The following is a 27,209-nucleotide window of genomic DNA, read 5'->3' as shown; positions in this document are numbered from 1 at the left end:
TGCCGAAAACACATTCGTGGATGCCTTTGGTGAAGCCCAATTCCTCGCACGACCAGGATTCTAATGTCGTTATTTCACTCATTCGCACCAAAGCATTGATTTTCGCATCAAGAGGCGCATCAAGGTGGACCCGCGCGTGAACAGATATTATTGTAAAGGCTTCGTAAGTGAAGTGGCTGACATAAATAAACGTAGTGGATTAACTTTGACGACACAAAAGTGAAAGCAAAAATGAATGGTGAAAATTCTTTGCCCGCTGTCAGCGCGCATAAAAAAGCAGTGTCGCCCTAAAAAAGGCCAAAGCAGAATGTTATCGATTACTGCGACACTTGGTTTGTGGACTTGTCTTAAACTAAAGCTGCTGACTGGTAATTAAATAACAAAATACAAAAAACTCTGCACGAAACAAAGTTTGCCTCAACTCTATGCAGATTTCACTCCCGCATTTTCCTGTGCAGGGTTTTAGTCCCAATTCTAAAAAATGAAATAACCAATCATTTAAATCTTTCAGTTCAGAAAAGCTAATCTGTGTTAATATAACCAACATACTTACTGTAGTCCTTCTTATAAAATTAGTCGTCCCGAATCACAAGTTAGGTGTTTCAATTTTTTCAGCCGATATCAAACCAGTTATGTTACTATACTCGCCAGACATTTGTGCAAACTTCTGTCCTTTTATTCGTTGTGGCTTTAGTAGATTCACTTTCCGTTGATTAGACCATGGAACAATTTGTTCTCCCCATTCTTTTTAACAACTTGTCCATAGTGTATGTTATTCGTCAAGCCGCCTTCGGTATTTTACAGCAGAGTGCAGTTTCTTTTGCCTCGTCGATGGGCGTAAGAAAAGGGATAATCATCGCCAACTACATGGCCGCAGTTATTGACAGCCTGCAGCAGAGAGGTGAGCGCGTGATGGCAGCTCACTTTTGCCTTTGCTGCAGTCTGCGGGGAGTCAGAACTGGAGTGTTCCGGAGCGTGCATCCCGTACTACGTGGTGTGCAACGAGCAGCGAGACTGCGTCGACGGCTCGGATGAGGATCTGGAGTGCGAAAGTAAGCTGAAACGTCTCCACACCGCGCCGGCCAGGCGACGGCCAAGGCGGCGCGGGCGCTCAGCGCGTCTTTCTCCCCTCGAGGCAAGCTGGAGGTCCGGCTGACGGGAGGACCACACCCGCTCTCGGGCAGGCTGGAGCTGCGGAAGCACGGCATATGGGGCACCGTCTGCGACGACGGCTTCGGACCGGCCGAGGCCCGCGTCGCCTGCACCATGTTGGGCGTAGCCAAGTATGTTGTCGGTGTGGCTCCGTGCCCAGAGTGCTTCTCTTCTTTTGAAGGGACAGTAGCGGCAAAGTTACGAGAACATAACGACATTACAAGCCCGCATTTTCAACTGCTATATCCGGCTAAGAAGCTAGCTAAAGCGAGCGATTCGTGCTGTGTCCTTCCACATCGTTTTCTCTTTGTTTTGTATCTTCGTAAAGCCTGCGTCTACAACGTGAGGTACTAAGTGGCCCAAAAGCCTTATTGTACCGCGTCGGTAGAAGGCTGTAGAGCAAGCCGAAAAACGCTTCGTCAAACGCTGTCCACTACTGTGCTGGCGGACGCGTACCACACTTGACCAGTGCGCGGCATTCTCGTACACTAAATACCTTCAACAAAGCATCAATCACCTTAGACTGTCAGCATTTCCTCGCTTTTCTAAAGCTAGTATACACCCCAAAGGGGAGAGCTGCCATTCGCAGTGCCGTTTCAAAAGCACCCACTGTACACTGTAGCCAGCTTCCCCGCCCAGATCGTCTTGCTCCCTTCAAAACCTCGGCAGGCAGCCCTGCAGGAGTGGCAGAAGAAGGCGTATACTCGCATTCTAAAGTAGATTACAAAGCATGGCTTTCAGGTCTAATGGCCTAATATTTGCGTCGTCCGATCGACAGGTACGAAAAAAAAAGTGGCGTGGCGGCGATTTTCAAGCAGCTTCGCCCCGAAACCTTTCATTTAGCCGCCTCTGCCGACAACGATTTCAGCGATTACGGTGATCGGTAACGATGTACGAATCATAGCAGCGGTCCATTCTCGGTCACATCTAGTGATTGCCACCGGATGTCTTGACGGATCCAGCTCGCCTTTTGAAAACTGGAAAGCAATTGTTCGCCACCTGTTTCAAGACCCGGACACCTCATAATGCCAGTATTTGGAAGCTACCGATTAGGCGCCCTCAAGGATCTCTGGAATCAGCTCTCGGCAGCGCCTTACTATGTCAGAGACCTTCAGCAATTTATTTGGTGGCCATGCGTGGCGCAGTGACTGGTGGATTTCCAAGTTTCAGTATTGTATATCAGCGGGTCAGCCACTGAAACAAGGGACTTGCGGGGATTTCCCGACTGGCAAGATTAAAAACCACTCATTTATGTAGCATAACAAGAAACATTGGTTATCAGCTCTGCCACATGCATCCTCAAAACTAGCTCCCGTCCAGTGATATCTAGTGATGGCCCATGTACTACATCCACCCTTGAAAGAAAGGTGTGACTGGTGCCGCCGGAAACACGTTGCGGATGTCACTGCCAATAAACGGTTGGCTTAAAAGTCAATAATTTGTTCTCCTTTTTTGCTGAGCCAGTGCTAGCGTCACCGTGCTCCCGAGCGCCGCCTACGGTCCTGGCAGGGGCCCCATCTGGCTGGACGACGTGAGCTGTTCCGGCAGGGAGAGATCCCTCGAAGAATGCCGCAGCAGCTCCTGGGGACACAACGACTGTGCCCACAGCGAAGACGTGGCGATTGCGTGCACCCCAGCCCACACCCTGCCCAGGGCTTCCGCCATCGAATCCTGTACGTTGAGATGCCTTTCCAGCTTTGAGGGTTTGGAAAATGTACCCCGTTAGCCGCAGGCAAACCGGGGTTGAACGACCCTATTATTCAGCCGCCATTAGCACGCGGCACATTACTCGGTGCTTAAGTTGTCCAAGACTGTACCAAAACAAATTAATGCTATGAACCTACGCTAAAACCACTTATTTCCATCTTCGTTCCTACAGCATAAGGTGTGCAAAGTGCACATTATGTGACTTCTATCGCGTTAGTACGCGTTTCTGATTACCCGTGAAATACATGCGTTTGCTGAGCATGAGTTATCGGGCTCAATCCCAGCTGCGGAGGACGAATTTCGATGCAGGAGAAATTAAAAACAAAATTGCTGGCGGTTTAGCATTGTTAACCAATAACCAAAGCAAAGCAGGTTTTTGCATGTAGAAACCAACTTCACGTACCTGAAATTTCGATTGAAAGCGCGTTTTCTTTCCTTTCGTGACTTGCGCACTGATTGAATTTGATGAAGACGACGACGTGTAATGCACAGCTCGTTAGTGTCTTGCAGTTCAACACGACTTTGGATCTGTGCTGTTTTCTGGTACAGCTGCTTACAAAATTCGCCCGCTCGTTCTTTTGGAGCGGGAAGCGCTTCGGTTGTGCCTTGGCCTCCCCAAATGTGTGGCTAATAACGTGCTTTATCTTGAAGCCCTTATTCCTCCTTTAGCATCTAGATTTCAATTCCTAATTGTTCAGACATACCTAAGGATATATGAATCAGATTTACACCGCTGCTTGTCTCTTTTTTGTTGCCAGCCGACTTCCTTTTTTCGAGTCCACTGGCCTAGATTTCATACCCCGCAGGTAGTTATGGTACAAAATTTGCTTGAACCTTTAAATGTTCTTTTGTATAACATCCTTCTGACAAAAAGCAGTGGGTACTCTGTAGAAATTGTCTGTGATGACATTTTCCCGAAAAACGCTAAGCATTTACCACCCCGCATTTTAAATGGATTATTAAAGGACTATTTACAAAGCCTACCTATTAGCTTAACGATAGCTACTGACGCCTCCCAATGTGATGAAAAGTCAGGGGCGGGAATATATTGCCCGCTTCTAGATTGGTCTTTTTCTGTGCGGCTTCCCGACTACACCCCAATTTTCCAAGCGGAGTTTCTGGTGGTGGTGCTTGCTCTTTGCAAACTACAGCCAGCTTTCTCTTCAGTGGCTGTCATTACAGACTCTCTTTGTGTTCATCTCTTGCTTCGGCTGTAGATTCGCTAATTCTATACGCCTTCCATTCCTTAGTGCCTCCGCATTTGAGCCTTGTTCACATGATATGGTTGCCAGGTCATATCGGTGTGACAGCCAATGAAGTTGCGGACTGCCTGGCAAAGGCGTCCCTCAATGGCCCCGTGTAGCTGTAGCGCTCCGGCTATAGCGTACATTAGAGCAGCGAGGTTCCGGCGACAAAATTTGTTAAGAATGACAACTGGATCTATTTTAAGATCTGATGATTACCTGCACCTGAGGTATTCGTGGAGCAGGCAATCATGCCATTCACGGCAGGTTGAGGTATCTCTATCAAGGCTCCGCTGCCGGATCCCACCCTTAAATTTTTATTTGCACAGGTCTGGGTTGGCGCTTAATCCCGCCTGCGTATTTTGTGGTGAGCACGAAAGCATAGACCATTTTTTGTTATTTTGTCGCCGGTACACCATGATGCGAAGACGGTTTTTAAAGAAACCTGTACAACAGCTTGGCCATTGTTTGAACAGCCCAGTCTTGTTGTCGTTTGGAGCCACCATACTTGGGTACAGCCACAAGTCTGTTTTTATTGCCGTGCAAATTTTTTTAATGGAATCAAAACGGCTACCTTGTTAAATTTTAAAATTTTTTCAATATTATTTTTATTCTTACAATTATCATTATCATTTAACTACTCTCCTATAAACATCAGTCTCAATCTCCTGCGTGCGTTATGCATTTCCCGTTTCATTTCGTTGTTCCTTTTTGTTTACTTCTTCCGTCCTTACCATTCATTTTAATTTCATCCAGGGGTTATTTACCTCAAAAACTTTCTGTGCCCCCCAATTCTTGGCCAATCCCACTATGTGGGCATTTGCCATACTATGTGGACAACAACAACATAACACGAGGCGTGATCGGCTGCGGCGATATAGGGCTCTCGTGCAGGGACCTGCGAAGCTGATGTGTTCGCGCCGCAGCGGGTTCGAAACCCAGTAGCAGCAATTTTTATTGATTTGTTTATTTAGGTTCACAAGGTCAGTCCAAGGTCAGACTGCAGCGGTGAAACGGCTTTTGCAGCTTCAGTCGTGAAGTAGAGCTTTCGCTCTAAAATGTCCGTACACTTTAAAAAACGCCGGGCGATCGAAATTAATCCGCAGCCCTCCACAACGGTGTACCGCCTAGCCCATATAGTGTTTTTCTGGCGCGTGAAATTAGGTTAACTTTCTGCATGTATCTTGCACCTTGTATCTTGCAACAAGCTTGTATCTTGCATCTTGCATGTATCTTGCAACAAGCTGCATGTATCTTGAAGCAAGCAGTCCAATATACAAGACTACAGAGAAAAGAAACCCCGCAGCGCTTTGCGGTGCGTGTCTTTTTCTCCGCTGTCTTGTATACAAGTGCAGCATGTTTCAAGGTGCCCACGAAATGCCTACAAGATGTTCCAGATGTCTACAATACATGTACTACACTGTGAATTAGGGGACGCACACAACTGGAACTTCAAGAGTACACACACATCCAGCCACGAGTCGGCAGCGATACGCCACCCAGCGATGAGCTTGTGGTATCCTTCTATCTCCGTTCCACAGATAAAGATATCTGCGGGATGCCCAAGTATCAGCCCAAGCTGGACCAGGCATCTGTACTATTCCAGCATGCCAGCAGGAACAGGATTCATTTCCACAATTCAAACTCAAGTAAGTATATGAGGCAAAGGGAGGAGGAGAACTGCGAATACGTGTAACGAGAGAAGGCTGTCACCAGCTGTATATGTCGCGTTAGAAGTTTGAAGGAGAACTGCGAATGCGCGTGACGAGAAAACGCTGTCACCAGCTGTATATGTCACGTTAGAACTTTGAAGGAGAACTGCGAGTGCGTCTGACGAGAGATGGCTGTCACCAGCTGTATATGTTACGCTACAACTTTGAAGGAGAGTTGCGAAAGCGTGTGACGAGAGAAGGCTGTCAACAGCTGTATATGTCACGTTAGAACTTTGAAGGAGAACTGCGAATGCTTGTGACGAGAGAAGTCTGTCAACAGCTGCATATGTCGCGTTAGAACTCTGAAGGAGAACTGCGAATGCTTCTGACTAGAGAAGGCTGTCACCAGCAGTATATGTCGCGTTAGAACTTAGAAGGAGAATTGCGAGTGCGTGTGACGAAAGATGGCTGTCACCAGCTGTATATGTCGCGTTAGAACTTCGAAGGAGAGTTGCGAATGCGTGTGGCGAGAGAAGGCTGTCACCAGCTGTATATGTCGTGTTAGAACTTTGAAGGATAACTGCGAATGCTTGTGACTAGAGAAGGCTGTCACCAGCAGTATATGTCGCGTTAGAACTTAGGAGAACTGCGAGTGCGTGTGACGAAAGATGGCTGTCACTAGCTGTATAAGTCGCGCTAGAACTTTGAAGGAGAGTTGCGAAAGCGTGTGACGAGAGAAGGCTGTCAACAGCTGTATATGTCACGTTACAACTTTGAAGGAAAACTGCGCATGCGTGTGACGAGAGAAGGCTGTCAACAGCTGCATATGTCGCGTTAGAACTCTCAAGGCGAACTGCGAATGCTTGTGACTAGAGAAGGCTGTCACCAGCAGTATATGTCGCGTTAGAACTTAGAAGGAGAACTGCGAGTGCGTGTGACGAAAGATGGCTGTCACCAGCTGTATATGTCGCGTTAGAACTTCGAAGGAGAGTTGCGAATGCGTGTGGCGAGAGAAGGCTGTCACCAGCTGTATATGTCGTGTTAGAACTTTGAAGGATAACTGCGAATGCGTGTGACGAGAGAAGGCTGTCACCAGCTGTATATGTCGCGTTAGAACTCTGAAGGATAACTGCGAATGCGTGTGACGAAAGATGGCTGTCACCAGCTGTATATGTCGTGTTAGAACTTTGAAGGATAACTGCGAATGCGTGTGACGAGAGAAGGCTGTCACCAGCTGCATATGTCGCGTTAGAACTTTGAAGGATAACTGCGAATGCGTGTGACGAGAGAAGGCTGTCACCAGCTGCATATGTCGCGTTAGAACTTTGAAGGATAATTAAATGCGAATGCTTGTGACTAGAGAAGGCTGTCACCAGCAGTATATGTCGCGTTAGAACTTTGAAGGAGAACTGCGAATGCGTGTGACGAGAGAAGGCTGTCACCAGCTGTATATGTCGTGTTAGAACTTTGAAGGATAACTGCGAATGCTTGTGACTAGAGAAGGCTGTCACCAGCATTATATGTCGCGTTAGAACTTAGAAGGAGAACTGCGAGTGCGTGTGACGAAAGATGGCTGTCACCAGCTGTATATGTCGCGTTAGAACTTTGAAGGATAACTGCGAATGCTTGTGACTAGAGAAGGCTGTCACCAGCAGTATATGTCGCGTTAGAACTTCGAAGAACTGCGAATGCGTGTGGCGAGAGAAGGCTGTCACCAGCTATATATGTCGCGTTAGAACTTTGAAGGATAACTGCGAATGCGTGTGACGAGAGAAGGCTGTCACCGGCTGTATATGTCGCGTTAGAACTTCGAAGAACTGCGAATGCGTGTGGCGAGAGAAGGCTGTCACCAGCTATATATGTCGCGTTAGAACTTTGAAGGATAACTGCGAATGCGTGTGACGAGAGAAGGCTGTCACCAGCTGTATATGTCGCGTTAGAACTTTGAAGGAGAACTGCGAATGCGTGTGGCGAGAGAAGGCTGTCACCAGCTGTATATGTCGTGTTAGAACTTTGAAGGATAACTGCGAATGCGTGTGACGAGAGAAGGCTGTCACCAGCTGCATATGTCGCGTTAGAACTTTGAAGGATAACTGCGAATGCGTGTGACGAGAGAAGGCTGTCACCAGCTGCATATGTCGCGTTAGAACTTTGAAGGATAATTAAATGCGAATGCTTGTGACTAGAGAAGGCTGTCACCAGCAGTATATGTCGCGTTAGAACTTTGAAGGAGAACTGCGAATGCGTGTGACGAGAGAAGGCTGTCACCAGCTGTATATGTCGTGTTAGAACTTTGAAGGATAACTGCGAATGCTTGTGACTAGAGAAGGCTGTCACCAGCACAATATGTCGCGTTAGAACTTAGAAGGAGAACTGCGAGTGCGTGTGACGAAAGATGGCTGTCACCAGCTCTATATGTCGCGTTAGAACTTCGAAGAACTGCGAATGCGTGTGGCGAGAGAAGGCTGTCACCAGCTGTATATGTCGCGTTAGAACTGTGAAGGATAACTGCGAATGCGTGTGACGAGAGAAGGCTGTCACCAGCTGTATATATCACGTTAAAACTTTGAAGGAGAACTGCGAATGCGTGTGACGAGAGAAGGCTGTCAACAGCTGCATATGTCGCGTTAGAACTTTGAAGGAGAACTGCGAATGCGTGTGACGACAGAAGGCTGTCACCAGCTGCATATGTCGCGTTTGAACTTTGAAGGATAATTAACTACGAATGCGTGTGACGAGAGAAGGCTGTCACCAGCTGTATATGTCGCGTTGGAATTTTGAAAACTGCGAACGCGTGTGACGAGAGAAGGCTGTCACCAGCTGTATATATCGCGTTAGAACTTTGAATGAGAACTGCGAATGCGTGTGACGAGAGAAGGCTGTCAACAGCTGCATATGTCGCGTTAGAACTTTGAAGGAGAACTGCGAATGCGTGGGACGAAAGATGGCTGTCACCAACTCTATATGTCGCGTTAGAATTTTGAAGGAGAACTGCGAATGCGTGTGACGAGAGAAGGCTGTCACCAGCTGTATATATCGCGTTAGAACTTTGAAGAAGAACTGCGAATGCGTGTGACGAGAGAAGGCTGTCACCAGCTGTATGTATCGCGTTAGAACTTTGAAGGAGAACTGCGAATGCGTGTGACGAGAGAAGGCTGTCACCAACTCTATATGTCGCGTTAGAACTTTGAAGAACTGCGAATGCGTGTGGCGAGAGAAGGCTGTCACCAGCTGTATATGTCGCGTTAGAATTTTGAAGGAGAACTGTGAATGCGTGTGACGAGAGAAGGCTGTCACCAGCTGTATATATCGCGTTAGAACTTTGAAGGATAATTAAATGCGAATGCTTGTGACTAGAGAAGGCTGTCACCAGCAGTATATGTCGCGTTAGAACTTTGAAGGAGAACTGCGAATGCGTGCGACGAGAGAAGGCTGTCACCAGCTGTATATATCGCGTTAAAACTTTGAAGGCGAACTGCGAATGCGTGTGACGAGAGAAGGCTGCCACCAGCTTTATATCTCGCGTTAGATCTTTGAAGTAGAACTGCGAATGCGTGTGACGAGAGAAGGCTGTCACCAGCTGCATATGTCGCGTTGGAACTTTGAAGAACTGCGAATGCGTGTGACGAGAGAAGGCTGTCACCAGCTGCATATGTCGCGTTTGAACTTTGAAGGATAATTAACTGCGAATGCGTGTGACGAGAGAAGGATGTCACCAGCTGCATATGTCGCGTTAGAACTTTGAAGGAGAACTGCGAATGCGTGTGACGAGAGAAGGCTTCCACCAGCTTTATATCTCGCGTTAGATCTTTGAAGTAGAACTGCGAATGCGTGTGACGAGAGAAGGCTGTCACCAGCTGCATATGTCGCGTTAGAACTTTGAAGGCGAACTGCGAATGCGTGTGACGAGAGAAGGCTGCCACCAGCTTTATATCTCGCGTTAGATCTTTGAAGTAGAACTGCGAATGCGTGTGACGAGAGAACGCTGTCACCAGCTGCATATGTCGCGTTAGAACTTTGAAGGGGAACTGCGAATGCGTGTGACGAGAGAAGGCTGCCACCAGCTTTATATCTCACGTTAGATCTTTGAAGTAGAACTGCGAATGCGTGTGACGAGAGAAGGCTGTCACCAGCTGCATATGTCGCGTTAGAACTTTGAAGGCGAACTGCGAATGCGTGTGACGAGAGAAGGCTGCCACCAGCTTTATATCTCGCGTTAGATCTTTGAAGTAGAACTGCGAATGCGTGTGACGAGAGAAGGCTGTCACCAGCTGCATATGTCGCGTTAGAACTTTGAAGGCGAACTGCGAATGCGTGTGACGAGAGAAGGCTGCCACCAGCTTTATATCTCGCGTTAGATCTTTGAAGTAGAACTGCGAATGCGTGTGACGAGAGAAGGCTGTCACCAGCTGCATATGTCGCGTTGGAACTTTGAAGAACTGCGAATGCGTGTGACGAGAGAAGGCTGCCACCAGCTTTATATCTCGCGTTAGATCTTTGAAGTAGAACTGCGAATGCGTGTGACGAGAGAAGGCTGTCACCAGCTGCATATGTCGCGTTGGAACTTTGAAGAACTGCGAATGCGTGTGACGAGAGAAGGCTGTCACCAGCTGCATATGTCGCGTTTGAACTTTGAAGGATAATTAACTGCGAATGCGTGTGACGAGAGAAGGATGTCACCAGCTGCATATGTCGCGTTAGAGCTTTGAAGGGGAACTGCGAATGCGTGTGACGAGAGAAGGCTGTCACCAACTGTATATGTCACGTTAGAATTTTGAAGAACTGCGAACGCGTGTGACGAGAGAAGGCTGTCAACAGCTGCATATGTCGCGTTAGAACTTTGAAGGAGAACTGCGAATGCGTGTGACGAGAGAAGGCTGTCACCAGCTGCATATGTCGCGTTTGAACTTTGAAGGATAATTAACTACGAATGCGTGTGACTAGAGAAGGCTGTCACCAGCAGTATATGTCGCGTTAGAACTTTGAAGGAGAACTGCGAATGCGTGTGACGAGAGAAGGCTGTCACCAGCTGTATATATCGCGTTAGAATTTTGCAGGAGAACTGCGAATGCGTGTGACGAGAGAAGGCTGTCACCAGCAGTATATGTCGCGTTAGAACTTTGAAGGAGAACTGCGAATGCGTGTGACGAGAGAAGGCTGTCACCAGCTGTATATATCGCGTTAGAATTTTGCAGGAGAACTGCGAATGCGTGTGACGAGAGAAGGCTGTCAACAGCTGCATATGTTGCGTTAGAACTTTGAAGGAGAACTGCGAATGCGTGTGACGAGAGAAGGCTGTCACCAGCTGCATATGTCGCGTTTGAACTTTGAAGGATAATTAACTACGAATGCGTGTGACTAGAGAAGGCTGTCACCAGCAGTATATGTCGCGTTAGAACTTTGAAGGAGAACTGCGAATGCGTGTGACGAGAGAAGGCTGTCACCAGCTGTATATATCGCGTTAGAATTTTGCAGGAGAACTGCGAATGCGTGTGACGAGAGAAGGCTGTCAACAGCTGCATATGTCGCGTTAGAACTTTGAAGGAGAACTGCGAATGCGTGTGACGAGAGAAGGCTGTCACCAGCTGCATATGTCGCGTTTGAACTTTGAAGGATAATTAACTACGAATGCGTGTGACTAGAGAAGGCTGTCACCAGCAGTATATGTCGCGTTAGAACTTTGAAGGAGAACTGCGAATGCGTGTGACGAGAGAAGGCTGTCACCAGCTGTATATGTCGTGTTAGAACTTTGAAGGATAACTGCGAATGCTTGTGACTAGAGAAGGCTGTCACCAGCACGATATGTCGCGTTAGAACTTTGAAGGAGAACTGCGAATGCGTGTGACGAGAGAAGGCTGTCACCAGCTGCATATGTCGCGTTAGAATTTTGATGGAGAACTGCGAATGCGTGTGACGAGAGAAGGCTGTCAACAGCTGCATATGTCGCGTTAGAACTTTGAAGGAGAACTGCGAATGCGTGTGACGAGAGAAGGCTGTCACCAGCTGTATATGTCGCGTTAGAACTTTCAAGGAGAACTGCGAATGCATGTGACGAAATATGGCTGTCACCAACTGTATATGTCGCGTTAGAACTTTGAAGAACTGTGAATGCGTGTGACGAGAGAAGGCTATCACCAGCTGTATATGTCGCGTTAGAACTTTGAAGGAGAACTGCGAATGCGTGTGACGAGAGAAGGCTGTCACCAGCTGCATATGTCGCGTTAGAACTTTGAAGGATAATTAACTGCGAATGCGTGTGACGAGAGAAGGCTGTCACCAGGTGTATATGTCGCGTTAGAACTTTGAAGGATAACTGCGAATGCGTGTGACGAGAGAAGGCTGTCGCCAGCTGCATATGCCGCGTTAGAACTTTGAAGGATAACTGCGAATGCGTGTGACGAGAGAAGGCTATCACCAGCTGTATATGTCGCGTTCGAACTTTAAGGCGCACTGAATATTGCTTATATCGGTGGCACCTTATTTTAGCGTCACGGACACCGCGCAGCTGCACGTGGACAAAAAAATTGGGTGCGTGATTGACGGTTCCTTGTACAATAACATTCCATTTTTTCCCAAAAAATTGCTTAAAACCAGGTACCGTTAAAATGTCGCGCAAAAAACTGGTTGTTATAGTTAGCACTATGAAATGGCTTGATATTGAAGTATCATGCGATCGTAATAATAATAATAATAATTGGTTTTGGGGGGAAGGAAATGGCGCAGTATCTGTCTCATATATCGTTGGACACCTGAACCGCGCCGCAATGGAACCATATATCGTTGGACACCTGAACCGCGATCGTAGCCCTTTTCTGTTTTGTGTGGTTAACAAACTGCGGTTTCTGCGTGGTCTCTGAAAGGAAAACGAAAAGTTCCGTGTTCAGTCAATATTTTTTTCTTAAATTCATCATGACTTGTGCACAACTTAAAACTAGTTTCCTTTCGTATTTACGGCATATTTTTGCCTAAAAATGTGAATCCGTTGATCAAAAAGCTTTTTAAAATAAAGGCATACGTACGATGGCAAATAAAGCAGCGTCCAAACAATAGCAAATTGCACAATGAGAGCTTCCACGTAAACTATGCATTATGTGGGTGAAAAAAAAAAGGTTGGGAGGCATATTCGTTGCTTAAAGCTTAGAAAGTTTTATTGTGTTTCTTTTAAACAAAAATACATTTCCCATGTTGAGGATCCGCGTTATCGCGCGAGGAGCTTGTCGCGGTCGAACAAACCAGATCGCCCGCTCTGGCGCCGCTTGGGAGGCATGAGCCGTACACGCTGGAATTAAGGTCTGGTTGCCAGGCGCATTTATGCGATTTTTGGCCGATACCTAGTTTTGCATGGCATCGGGAATCTGAAGCACCGCTCTCATAACAGTACGTTTTTGTTTTTGTTTTTTCCTCGGGGGGGGGGGGGGGGGGTATCCAAGGCAAAGCACTGTGAATTTACTCGAAAAGCCATGCGATGGTGAGTGCAACGTCTGGGACGTTTAGCGTTAAACGATTCAGAACCAAACACTGCGAATGAGGATGTGAACAAAAAAAGTGCGGACACGCACGCGATGCGCTCGTTGTATCTGCTGCTTCTAGATGAACTCTGGCGGTGTTAACGCTAAAGTGCTGATGGGAACTGCGGACACAAAAGTCGGTGAAAATCTCCCGTGTAAGCACCGGGATTACGCTTCCCCATTAAAAAAATCATCTCGTATGTTGTCAGTTATTTGGCGTTACGTTTCTGTCGGATGGCACGTTTAATAACCTTCCCGATATATAGTGAACAAGGGAAAGGGTAAAACTGAAAACAGTGTTAAAATGCTAGGAACAAGTGCATCGTCTTCATCATCGTCATCAGCCTGACTACGCCCACTACAGGATAAAGGCCTCTGTCATACCTCGCCAATTAACTGTGCCAGCTGCGGCCAGCCTATGCCCTCAGACTTATTCATCCGGCCTTTCTGCCACCCCTGCGACGCTTGCCTTCTCTTGGTACCGTTACTCCTAACGACCATCGCTTATGTCGCCTTCGCATCACATGCCCTGCCCAAGCCCATTTCTTCCTCTGTACTTACACCTGCACTTACTGAAACGAGAAAAGGAACATTCGCCAACGACAGATTGGTGTAGCAAAAGTTGAAGTTGTTGGTAATCTTATAGAAGTGGACATCTGTTGGACAGGCTGCTGTTTTTGTCCTTGTCTGCATAGACAGGCCTCAGTGGAGACGCATAACTGGCCGCATTGTCGACGGAATCCCAGCACACTACGGCGCTCATCCGTGGTTGGTGGACGTACGGCTGCGTGACATCTCGGGGCAAACCATGCACTGGTGTGGAGGCACCATTCTGTCTCCAGACTTCATCCTGAGCGCCGCGCACTGCTTCAAGTGCGTACGCTTTGCTCTACACCGTCCGAGTGTGGGGTTGCAACTCGATGACACTGCTGCGTTGATTTCTTGAAACACGGAAAATGCTTCAGAGGCTCACGCGAAACAGTTGTGTAGTATGCAGCAGAGATGGCAAGGTGTTAAAAAACATGCACTGAAGCGAAAACTAAAAACTCACGGCATCTTATGAGGCAAAATTTCAAGGTATTTTCACTAAAGGAACGTCACTGACATACACTATTTAATTATGGCTGTATATTGCAGAATGAAGTATATGACACACGTGTATAATATTCGGCCGTGCTTCAGAACTTTCCGCTATTTATAAAATACAAGCATAGTCAAAGCCGCCGGCGACGCCATCGGCGCTCTCAAGAACACTCTCACGATGTAGTAAGAGATCCCATGTAAGTTCCGTCAGTTTGACTTAAGTAAGCGGCCTTAACCAGCGGCTCATGTAGTCCAATAACACTTCTGTTGGGCCTAGTTGGTGCATGGTGATACAGATGAACGATGTGCGCAAACTATTCGACGAGCCACACACACGGGAGAAACACAAGGACTGGCGCAAGTTGCGCCAGTTCTTGTGTTTCTCCCGTGTGTGTGGTTCGTCGAATAGTTTGCGCACATCGTTCATCTGTATCGCTCATGTAGTCAACCGAGACGTCTTCAATCACAACTAAAATCACCAAAACTACATCCATCAGAATTTCTGTATTGTGCGAATGACTTCACAAACAGCTTCACTGATGGAGCATTTTCAATTCGCACAAAAAGCACTAAACCTAGGTCTAGACCTAGGACCATTAAACCTAGGACTTTGAATTGCATTTTTGGAAGCAAATAAACGCCGTATAAAACTGCCCTTAATGCTCCTTTAAACCGCAAAAGAATCGACATCTGGAAGCCGCTCTTTCTTCGCAGATCCGGAAATGTCTTTAAAGTGCATTAAAATATAAAAACTCTGCAGTACTACATGACAAACAGCAAACAAAAGAAAACGAAGTGATAGCCGGCAGTATGAGCTAGGCAAGACATGTCGTGTCCCTCTGCAAACAACATAAAATATCAGAATTCAATAATGAACACATCTACCACGACTAATTATAGCAGGTGTTTCAAGAAAGCCCGCCACTGATTCTTAAAAATAGGAACACAGCAACAATTCTAAACAAATTGCCGCATGAAGGTCATTGAGTGAATCAGGAAGTTTGCGAAGGTGCCCCGGCGGCAGGGTACAGTGGCCGTTTAATTCGTTGCCGTAAGTTCTGTTACCTCGTTCGTTTGTCGTTTTCTTCGCGCGACAGGTTCTCGCCAAACGTGTCACAGCTGGTCGTACGCGTCGGACAGTACAAGCTATACGCACCCGATCCGTACGAGCTGGAATTCCAAGTGGAGGCCTTGCGCTTGCACGAGAGTTTTAATCCAGGTGAGCCAGTTAGCACGTCTCGTGCGCACCACACGGCGCAAGGGCTCGCAGAACAAGTCGCATTTCTTGTTTCTAGCCTCCGACCGCTCGCAGTAGTAAGTCGGTGAGTTAGGTAATTTTTAGGAAAGTGCCGTTTTAATCAACACGAAAGAAATAAAAAGGCAGGTCATGATCTGCAAGAGCAAGATTTTAATACGCCAGCAGTTGACCACTGGCACGGACACTTGTCACTGTGCTGTGCAGCTCACAGGAAATTCACTGTGAGCAGCTGTCACTCACCGCTGCCCGTGATGATCCTTCGCAGGAATTAGGAACAATTGTAAGAACCACAAACGGCTCCGCGTAAACGCTTCGTGACATCGCCACCGCGTAGGTCTTGCGTCGCTCACCGCGGCCAGTAATGCCAGCGCAGTAAAATTCCTCCCAGTATGTGAAACAAAAGCAGCAGGGCGTTGGCGATTTTAAACTTAAGCAAGGGTATAAAGAAACAATTCGTATTTGGTAGAAGGGGTGATACTCTATTCGGCTTAAGCTTTTCTTAACCCGTCCTGTTTAGCTCTCAACGCTCATTGCGGAGCAAATGGTCGTACATCTGGCCTGTAACCATGCACTGACGGTTTTTTTCTCTCTTTTTCCTGTAAAATGCTCTCTGGAATCAACTGAAACGCGCCAAATGGACCAGACACATTCTACAACGACATCTGCGTGCTGAAAATTCGGACCACGGTAACGCACAGGATACTATTCAACGAATTCGTCAAGCCCGTGTGCCTACCAACAAAGCAAGACACCTACAATGGCGGTAGCTATTGCATCATTGCAGGCTGGGGAAAGACGTTTTCATCTCAACGCCGGCAACCACGTAAGCAAATAATTGGCCGCTATAGATGCGGCGGATTTCCAAACCTCGCCATTCTTCATTAATATCTGCCGCCTCCAGCTCCATCTGGCTGCCCTTGACGCCCGCCCAGGCGCTCTAACAGCCCGCCAGATGTGATCTGCTGCACGATCTTAAAATTGGTGCATGGCTGCCAGTCTTCGTGCTGCATACAGATGTTGTCTAGGTTTAACTTTTCTCACCCGATTCTGTAAATCAGAGCCTAACTCCGTCAGCGTCTAAGTCGTGCGCATAAGTAGGTTCGGCGAGTGAGCTATATACGATACCGCTAGCTTTTTTGGCGCAAGTTTTCTTAAGGACCGATGAGAACGCGTAGGAAAAGGGGGGACGAGGAGGGTCGACAAAAAGTCTCCTGCAGATTGTACGCCTGCGTAAAGATGACACTGTTGAAGGTTACCAACTCCTAAAATAGATGTCACGAGTCCGCAACGCTAAAATTCAGCGTTAGCTAGCGCGGGGGAAGGGAAGGGACGAATTTCAGAAACCGGGTTTAGTTTGTAGGCAGTAGAGCGTGTTTGTGTGTCCGATGTTCGTGACTAATACTTTCGATTTCGAGAATTCTCGAGAGCCGCCGCCGTGGCTGAGTGCTTATGGCACTCGGCTGCTGGCCCGAAAAACGCGGGTTCGATCCCGGCCGCGGCGGTCGAATTTCGATGCAGGCGGAATTCTAGAGGCCCGTGTACTGTGCGATGTCAGTGCACGTTAGAGAACCCTAGGTGGTCGAAATTTCCGAAGTCCTCCACTACGGCGTCCCTCATAGCCTGAGTCGCTTTGGGACGTTAAACACCCATAATCCTAATCCAGAATTCTCGAGCACTCGACAATTCTGTCTGGGAGGGGAGAGGCGGGTCTGTTTATTTGGGGACCACCTACACCGTCAAACCGGAGTAAGGTGTATTCAGAGGTAATGCTGTAAAATAAATTTTTCCCCAAAACTATGTCCCCATTTAAAAACCCGAAAACCATCACCCACTGTGAAACTTCGCTTTTTTTTTTTTGCCTGATGCTTATTGCTCGAGCGCCCCATTCAACATAAACGCCAACCGCACGTTGTCTCTCTTTACACCGTCAGGCTCAGCAGTGCTTCAGACAGCTGCAGTGCCCCTGTACCACCCAGGCGAATGCGAGCAGCCCTGGGTGTATGGAAACAGAATCCACCGGGGCATGTTCTGCGCGGGCCACACTCAGGGCGGCATGGACGCCTGCCACGGAGACAGCGGAGGGCCGCTCATCTGCAGATCTATCACCGGTGAGCGGGAACACAAAAACCACGCTGATCCTTGCTTCGCTAAGTGCCGGGGGACCCGCAAAGATGGTTTTCGAATTGCTCAGCTCAAAACACACAGGCCGAGCCCCTTTTATGATCCAAAGACGACGGCCTCAGAATCATTTAGCCACCTTCGTCCAGGATTCTCGACGAAGACAAATCTTCCTCACGCTTATTTGAAGGTGGGGCACTTTAGAACTATACAAACACGCAGCCGCTGGCTGCGTATTGTGGCCGATATTTGGGTATGCTTCGAGCACCTTCATATCCTTGGGAGTTGGCTGAAGTTGTGCTTGTGGCGTTCGACGAAAAATGTTGCCACTCCGGGCCTTTCTGGCGGATATAGCCTCGTGCTGCAGCTGTCAAATCGAAGGGCTTTGACAAGCAGTGCAGCTCTCTCGTAGCCCGTGTAGAATTTCCGACAACTTTCGCTCTACACGCCACTATCGGCCCCGCTTTCCACAGGTCGGTACGCAGTCTTCGGCATCATCAGCTGGGGAGAGCAGTGCGGCCTGCCCAACCGTCCTGGAGTGTACGTCAAGGTGCAGGACTACCTTGACTGGATCGCCAGAACAACGGACGAACTTCGAGGGTAGTCTCTTTTATGGTCAACAGACCAACACTTCCAGCTGCTGGCTTGCGATTGCACTGCAGCGGGTGTGCGAAAATATTTAGTGATCAGTGAGGTACACAGGGCTGAATCACCCCGATTCTCAAGGTTTGTCCGTACTTCCGATCCACTCGTGCACACAGCCTTCAATAATTCCTTGCTACAGAGCAGCGGTCAACATTTACTTGCCTGAAGCTTCGTGGTGACCCCTTGAGGAAGCGAGTCGTTTTCTGGCGCAATATAAGCATGTGCGATCTAACCCCTTCATTTTATCTTTTCAATGACGGCTCAACAGTGTATTGTATCGTACAACGAAGCAATAAAACTTTGTGACCCCGCAGTACTACATATTTCAAATTCGCAGTCTCAAAACTTAGTCCTCAAAATCGCACCTCGTAGTTCCAAAGCTCACGAGAAATTGCGAGAAAAAAAAAAGCGATTCTTTACTAAACACAATGTAAAATTTGAATGGCGCAAAGGAACAAACACGGGAAGACACAAAGACAGAAAGAGCGTCTAATGTCAACTAATTTTTTTGCGGAAAACATCACCTTTATGCGCCAGTACATTATCATCATCAGTGCGTTATCATAGCAGAACAAACCAACCGGTAAAAATATGTACAGAAAAGATCATATTTATGCATAAAAGCCAGAGAAATACTACTCACAAAACAAGGCATTAAAACATTTAAGGAACACGATAACAAGCCGGAAAGACATGATCTACACATGGCCATCTAAAAAAAATCCAGCTCCCGGCCGCTGAGTTTAACCGACGAAGCGCTCATGCACGTGGGCCTACCTTTTGGTAAATTTTTTTTTTTTTATTCGAGAAGTGTGCCATGAGGCATAAGTTGAAAAAGGAAAGGGGGGAAGGAATGCACGGGATTGAAAGTTAAAAGAAGGAGTGAAGAACCGTTGCGCTGAGGTAGTCGCAGAGGTTGTTAATGAAACGGTTGTCCATTGTCCACTTCACGAAGTCACTTTCGCGGTTCCACCGCAGGCCAACCTCCCTGAGGAGCCGTTTTCTGATAGCAGCCGTCGCTGGGCACGTCCACAACAAGTGCCGCACATCACATATGTCCGGTGCAGCACCACAGTGAGGGCACCTGTCAGGTAGTGGCAGATCTTTGGCACGCCACCGTTGACGGACAGATGGTGTCAGAGCCGCCCCTGCCCGAATCCGGCGCACGGATACCTCCTCCTGCCGAGTAAGACTACGGGGGAGAGGGTGCGAACACGGAGGAATTAGAGCGCGTGTTCGCTGGCGCAGAACTTCGGAATCGGAAACGTGGGACAGGAACGGATCTGGGGGAAGAGGGGAAGGTGGCGGATCGTCTAATGTATGAAGATGAGTCATAGCACCCGCTTGAATGTTATGTGGATCCTGGGCATGGCCGCGAATCCAGTGTATGCGCACAGGACATGGATACTTTGCGCAGAGCACATGAATAGATTGTGAAATCTGGAACGTTCGTCGAACAGCCTTCAGCTGTTTAAGGGCGGCGAGGGAGTCGGTGTAAATGTGAACTGTATTGAATGTTGGAACGAGCGGAAGGGAAGCAATGGCATTGTAAATGGCTTGAAGTTCCAATGCCAGGGGAGTGCACGTATCCGCAGTATACGTCGCGCGAGAGTTGAGATGCGGATGAGATGGACTATACACAGCAGTAACTCCCCTCTCTGCAGAATGAGATGCATCCGTGTATAATATGCACCCTTCAGGCAGATACGCTGCTGATACCGACGGGGAAACAGTGGGGCGATTGTCAGTGAGCTGGCAATAGGACCACGGTGGAAGTGTCTTTAAACGATGAAGTTTGAGAGACTGTTTTCGAGCTCTATTTGCCACCCGTTACCTTTTGGTAAATGCTTTGACGACTTCCCTTTCAACTCGCTCTCTGCCTTTGCCGATAAACTTTGCCCCTTCCAGCACCGCGGTTCGCAATCTTTACAATCTCTGCAGTGATAAGGGAGGTTCCCCCTTTCATTTTTGTTTTACTGTCCGTTTGTGCTCACTCGCGATCTCCTTGAAACAACGGCCGGTGTGCTCAATGTAGACATTAGGGCGCTCGGTTACTGATCCGGAGTTCCCGGGCTCGAACCCGACAGCGGCGGCTGCGTTTCGATGGAGGCGAAACGCTACCCCCATGTCAGTGCACGTTGAAGATCCCCATGTGTTCGAAATTATTCCGGAGCCCTCCGCTACGGCACCTCTTCCTTTCTTCTTTCACTCCCTCCTTTATCCATTCCCTTACGGCGCGGTTCAGGTGACCGCTGATATGTGAGACAGATACTGCGCCATTAGCCGCCGCGGTGGCTGAGTGGTTATGGCGCTCGGCTGCTGGCCCGAAAGACGCGGGTTCGATCCCGGCCGCGGTGGTCGAATTTCGATGGAGGTGTGCTGTGCGATGTCAGTGCACGTTAAAGAACCCCAGGTGGTCGAAATTTCCTGAGCCCTTCACTACGGCGTCTCTCATAGCCTGAGTCGCTTTGGGACGTTAAACCCCCATAAACCAAACCATACTGCGCCATTTCCTTTCCCTAACAAACAATTTTCAATTTTTCAACGCGGACACGCCCACACTTAAGCGGTATCTCGTAGATGACTTCAGACCTGCATTCAGTATATTGCAGCCTATGCTTGATAGCGCACCTTGGGGGTTGGTTGTTTGTCCATCACGGAGCAAGTCTTTCCAAGCTTACATGGTGCTGAAAACCATTCACTCCACTCCGTAACGACCCCGTATCTTTTAGATGTTGTGCGCTATTTTATGCATATACGGAGTAACCACCACAGGCCTCTTATTTCGCTGCTTTCTTGATAGATCACCGCTCGAAGCGAGTTCAATCTTCTGCAGCAAAGCTTCGCAGACAGCGGTTATCAAAAGGCAAGGATAGCCAGCGTTGTTCAATCTCTGATGCTGCTTTTCAAAGCCAACGTGCACACAGTGATCACATGATTTTGAGAAAGCAGCGTGTAAGCACTTCATGACAATACTACGTTTCACCAGTTCGGAATGGGCACTGCTTAACGGCATGAGGCTTTTCTTGGACCGGGGGTTATACACCCAACACACATGATCTATGCCAGTGAAATTAAACTGAACGTCCAGAAACTGGATCTTGCCCCCTTGCGTCAGTTCCCAAGTGGAGGTGAGGCCTTGGGAATTGTCTCTAAAAATGTTAATAACATTAGCAACAGCTTCGTCCAAGTTTAAAGAGGTAGGCCGGTCAAAAAGAGTAAAATAATCAACAAAGCGGAAAACTCGTGCAACAGGTGTCCGGTTTAACTGCGCACAAATGCGCTGGTCAATAAAAGCTAAAAATATGTCAGTTAAAATAGGGCCAATAGATGAGCCAATGCATATACCAGTTCGTTGCAAATAAAACTTCTGGTTAAAATCAATGACAGTGAATTGCAGGTAAAATTCAAGCAAAGAAATAAAATGGTCACTTGTGATCCCAACAGCGTTCTGAAACCTTACTTCATCAAAATTATTTATTCTCTCACGAATGGCTCTAAAGAGGCCATCGTGAGGACCAGAGTAATACAAGTTTTCTACATCTATAGAGAAAACACATGATGTTTTGTCCAATCCTGACCGCATTTGTTAAAACCGATGCAGAGTTCTTAATAAGAAAAGGGCCATCCACATAAAGGCACTTCAAAGAATGTTGTAGGAATTTAGACACATGGGATTGACATGTCCCCTTTTCCGATACAATAACCCGCAAGGGACACTCAAGTTTATGGGTTTACATGACATGTGGAAACTGCGATTAGGCTCGTGCAAGAGATCACAGGCGTATGCAAGAGAGGTGAACACAGAAAAGAGCCAGAGTAGAAGAAATGCGTTGCAGAAGTACTTGCTGTTGGTCTAGTTGGTTGATCACAAAATTTGAATGACGCAAAGGAACAAACGCAGCAACACAAGGAGGCAGAAAGAGCGCATACTACCAACTGAGCTTCCACATGTCATGCCAGGATCTTTACCTATTGCATTAAGCATCGGATCATTTTACCTGAGCTTCAAGGCATTTTGGGTGATGTGCCACCTTCATGGGGCCACGCCCAAACAATCTACAAGATCTCCAAGTCAGAAAAGTGGAGACAAGTCCGTCTTTTACAAGACTGGTTGCTTGTCCTAGTGCACGACGCCCCGAACCCTCAAAGCGCCGAGAAAAGATACAGGCTTTTAAAAAACAAGCGGCCATCATAACGGAGTTCATCTGGCAGCAGGCAAGACTTCACCTCCCCAAGAGACCAAACAAAAACACTGCTCCGTGTAAAAGGAGAGGCCAAAGCACACGGGTACTGACCACATATATTATTGACAACATTGTATCATGCGCCACCGACTCATGGAGGAAAAAATACCCATGCTAACGACATCCTGCTTCAATGCTCTTGTGCCTTTGCAATGGTCGTCGTGTGATGTTGAATTAACACTTTAGCATTGTACGAACAAATGCAGGCAGGCCTAGTGCGGATGCGGAAGTGTTGCTCAAGATGGTAGTTCATGCAATGAAATAAATCAGAACAAAATGAATGTCTGAACTGGCAAATCTTGTTGGCGCAAACTGCCCCATTTCGATTTTATTTATGGAAATAATGAGCAAACCATACATAATTTCATGTCCCCCACAAAAACGAGCGCTTTCGTTAAACTGTCCTTTGCTGCGAAAGATCACCCGAAATACCACAAATTATGAAACTTTTTTGTCAAATAATCCAATTGTAGCTGAATTTGAGCTAAAAAATCGTCCAATTTTTACCCCCGAATTCTGAAAAATATCAAACCAGAGAACGAAGGCCCCTACCAGGGTGTCTACCAAGTTGACGCTTACAAGTTACCTGAGTTTGCCAGGTTTTCCCTGAGTGCATTTGTAAAATTCCCCGAGTAGCACAGTACTTTGTTTTATGCGAAAACAGGCTGACACAATGCCGCCTGAAGCTATCACTCTCCAGTAAGCATGTTAAAAATAAAAACGATTTAATCCTATTTGAATAGTAAGAGGAGTAGTGTTTATTTCTTCGAGTGCATCATTTAGACGCCGTTCCTCGAGATTGGGAATCAGCGCGCATGCGGGATCCAGAGATGACGATCCCCTCGCCAGCTTGAACTTCAACGGCGACCTGTCCGCGATATTTTTGGCGCAGTTCTTCACGAAAGTGGCGCAGTCCCTTCTGAACCCAAGGATAGCCAAACCTGAAAGTTTCGGGGCCTTTCGGAGCGCATTCTTCATAGCAAACCCAAGGTCAACCTTGGGCGTCGCAACTACGTTCGCAGTAAGGTCCATGTCCACCTTGATCAACTTCAACGGACTTTCCGCCGCCATTATTACTCCTTTACTATTCTACTTATTAGTGATCGTAGAAGGTTTTTCAATGCTGCGCCAAGAAATCGGTCTGGAACTGAGCCAGGAACGGCTACAATTCCCCGCGATGCCAAGCATAAAATGTTAGCTTTGCAGACAGCAGAGAATCGCGACTGGCTATTAATAATAATAATTGGTTTTGGGGAAAGGAAATGGCGCAGTGTCTGTCTCATATATCGTTGGACACCTGAACCGCGCCTTAAGGGCTGTTTCGACCACGCATTCACTGGCGGTGGTCGGTCGGTTGTCCTTGTTTCTACACAACTCGACGTACACTTTTAGGTACAGCAGAATCTCAACAGCTCTTGAAATTACACGAACATTTTCAAGCCAGCGCACAGCGCAAAACTTCATAGAGTTAAATGCTGCTCCCGGTTATGCGTGCGTATTCAGTGTCGGGCAGATACGCATTTGAATAAGTTGTACAAAGCCCGAAGAAATTCCACGAGTTGACAACCTGTTGCCACGTGTCCGGTTTTGAAACCGCCATTCACAACATGAAGGCCACAGCCACCAACTTCAAGAACACGACGGCCATCGCTGGATTCACAAAGTTCTTGTTTGATCTCGCGGAGAAATTTTGTCTACCTTTCGCCATCCATTGAGATCTGATGAATTTTTGATCGGGAGAGTCCATCTGAGGCACTTTGAAAAACGGACACCAATTTTTCCGCCCGCGTGCGCCCCAGAAAGCATGACGCCAAGTAGTGGGATTTCACGTTCAGCTCTGCATCCGACCAAAAGCGAACAAACAAGTCCATTTGCTCTCTTTGTGCAACTTTGTTTAACGATTCGTCCAACGCCACCTCGTGCTTGGCTCACTTCCGACACAAGGTTCCCCTTGAAGAAAGGTGCGAGGCCACAGACAATAGTATACCCTGCCTTGTCTTTGCCAAGCTGCACTTTCTTGGCTGTAGCTGATGGTGGGAACAGAGAAGCCGATGCCACGGCAGCACGGAGTGATGTGTGCGTCATAACAGCATTGAGACACCACATCACTTCAGCATTTATGACCTCTACGTCACGCTGAAAGATATCCTTTGCTGTACGACCGGGTTGGATGTCCGTCGCCGTAGTTGAAGCGCTTGAAGGATGCGCAGAAACTGACGGCACTGGCTCGGCATTGGTCACAACGGTGGCCGACGGTGTCAAAAATGAGGCTGCTGAGGGTGTCCCGGCTCCGGTAATGGCCAGTCGGTGCTTTTTAATTTCAGCGTGACTTATCACCGTTCTTCTGCCTACGTTTCTGAGCGAAAACTGCTTTCTGCATAGTGCACAGTACGCTGCGTTCACGTTACTTTCGACGGGCGTAATCCAGGCTGCAAACTCGCAATGTTTAGCATTCGTCCCGTACTGGACGAAAGTGCGCGTGAAGGCCGTCATGCTTGACACGTCGCACGCAGCTTGCCCGGGGCACCACAGCAGTCATGAAAACTAAGTCTGTTCAAAACGGCGCAGCTAAGTACGGACAGAATTCGTTGTTTTGCCAGCGTCGGCAGATCGCGATAAGGCACGAAACTATTTCCCCCTCTCCCAAAGGTGCGCCGCCTGAATCGCGTGCGTCCTCCCACGGCAGCGGAAATGGACACTTCCATCAAGGCGATGCGCAGGGAGGAAGATTTCGGACTTGCATTGCTCCCATTGAAAATCGGAAGCATCGAAAGTTCTCGCAACGTCTCCTGCAGCCTTGTTAGAGTTGTTCACTCGGAAACACATGAAAACAAGGGGGGGCCGCTGGCCGTCGAACAGCGCGCGTGCGAACCGTAGGAAGCGCGCGCTCTGCCGTCGGCCACAGCGCCGGGGAAGCGCGGGAAAGGGTCCGCTCTCGACGTACGCTTCGAAATTCGAAGCGCCGCTGGCGCCGCAAAGCTTTTCGCCGCCTTGCTCGGATGCTCCATTTGACAGCACAGCGCTGGAGGCCGGCGGTCAGCGAGGAGAGGACGCGTAACGCCGCACTAGACAATCCGTGCAAAGCCAGTCCGCACTGTTTACACGAGGCAGCATTATCGTGACTTTAGTTCCTTTTAAGAACTGCAGATAATTTTCCCTGATATAAGCCCAAATCCCCAGAGTTTTCCCAGATTGTCCAAATTCCCTGAGAATTCCCGGTTTTCACGGTTGGTAGACACCCTGCCTACAAGACTACAGTACCCTTCGCGGCGGCCGCATTTCGATGGACGCAAGTGGGAGGCCCTTGCATATCAGAGCACGTTAAAGAACCCCATCACAGTCTAAATTTATCCGGAGCCCCATACTGCGGCACGTATTTCTTTTCCTTCTTTCACTCCTTCCTTCCTACCCACTCGGCGCGGTTGAGGTGTCCTGCGCACTGCCCCCCGCCCCCCCATATTCCCCTAACCGAAAGTCCCCAATAACGCCGCATCCGCTATTAGAATTATAGCATATCGTTACCGTTTACCGGACGCCGGACTTTCCGGTTAGCGCGGCGTACACCGGAGGACGTTTTAGCGTACCGTCTCTCCCGTAACAAGTTACCGTAAGGCTAAAACGAGTGATGATGATGGCAGATGCCCAGCTTTTAGTGCAAACAAAAATACGGATGCATTGCACTCATTTCTATTCAGTGAGACGCTACATGCACTTTAATAATCTTTTTTTCTGCATATAAAGACGTACCGACTGCACTTCAGCTAACAGCCGACTCAGCAGCTTTTCAAATGTGCCCGTGAAGCTAGACACCTTTGCCTGCCCTGGCCAGTTGACAATTTCACTACATAGACCTCAGTAAGCTTGCATACGCAGCACACGTTGCGTTGCGAGTGCTGTAAAGAAGTTCAACTCGACACCTGTTTGTCGTGTCGCATCGTCACTTTGTGCGTTTGGATTTGAACACTGTGGCGCCATCTAGAGACAGTGAGTTAAAGCGCGACAACTCCGGGCTGGAGAAACTTTTTATTTTCTGCAATTACTGATGAATATAGCAATGAAATTACCACTTTTTTTCTGGGAAAAAAATGAAAATAAATAAAAAAGTTAAATCGGGCACATAACTGAAGAGCTGCAGTGTAGTCGTTGCTATTTGGCTATGTAAACGACATATAGTTAGCTTAACTGCTCAAAAATCGACAAATTATCTCAAAATTATGGCCTAGTTGTTACTCAAACCTCGACGTATGGGTGAGAGTCTGCAAATTAAAAGCGAATGCCTTCATTTATAGCGAGAAATGGCGCCGAAGAACGCGGCGGCGGTACTGTATTTGCTCCGAAGCGGCCGTGCAGGGCGCCGCCAGGTTTGTTTACGAGCGAACGCTAACTCTCCGCAACGCTAAAAGAGATTCCGTAAAGTACTAGCGGACCGGCAAGTGGCGGCGCATGCGCAGATGTCTTTAGCCGGGCCCGGTAAACGGTAACTTAAACACTGTAACAATATGCTATCTCTATTCTACTGCGCATGCGCAATGACGGCCCGCTATTCGTTTAACCGATGGAGTCCCCTATTATTGCGGAGGCCCCCACTACGGCAC

At 47.9% G+C, this 27,209-nt stretch overlaps 1 protein-coding gene across 1 annotated transcript in view; it reads left to right on the top strand.

The window, feature by feature from the left end:
• LOC144101281 (neurotrypsin-like) overlaps positions 1 to 18,614 on the top strand; it is a 39,454-nt gene extending 20,840 nt beyond the window's left edge. Inside the window, exons 18-26 of the mRNA XM_077634379.1 lie at positions 942 to 1,052; positions 1,136 to 1,283; positions 2,617 to 2,825; positions 5,645 to 5,752; positions 13,959 to 14,136; positions 15,444 to 15,565; positions 16,248 to 16,427; positions 17,536 to 17,712; positions 18,196 to 18,614. Coding sequence (XP_077490505.1) covers positions 942 to 1,052; positions 1,136 to 1,283; positions 2,617 to 2,825; positions 5,645 to 5,752; positions 13,959 to 14,136; positions 15,444 to 15,565; positions 16,248 to 16,427; positions 17,536 to 17,712; positions 18,196 to 18,326 — 1,364 coding nt within the window. The 3' untranslated portion in view covers positions 18,327 to 18,614. The remainder of the gene's footprint in view (positions 1 to 941; positions 1,053 to 1,135; positions 1,284 to 2,616; positions 2,826 to 5,644; positions 5,753 to 13,958; positions 14,137 to 15,443; positions 15,566 to 16,247; positions 16,428 to 17,535; positions 17,713 to 18,195) is intronic.
• Positions 18,615 to 27,209: the final 8,595 nt, after the last annotated feature.

Source organism: Amblyomma americanum, chromosome 1 (genome assembly GCF_052857255.1).
Source record: "Amblyomma americanum isolate KBUSLIRL-KWMA chromosome 1, ASM5285725v1, whole genome shotgun sequence".
In the NCBI taxonomy this organism is placed as follows: Eukaryota; Metazoa; Arthropoda; class Arachnida; order Ixodida; family Ixodidae; genus Amblyomma; species Amblyomma americanum.
This window is presented reverse-complemented; position numbering and strand designations above follow the sequence as displayed.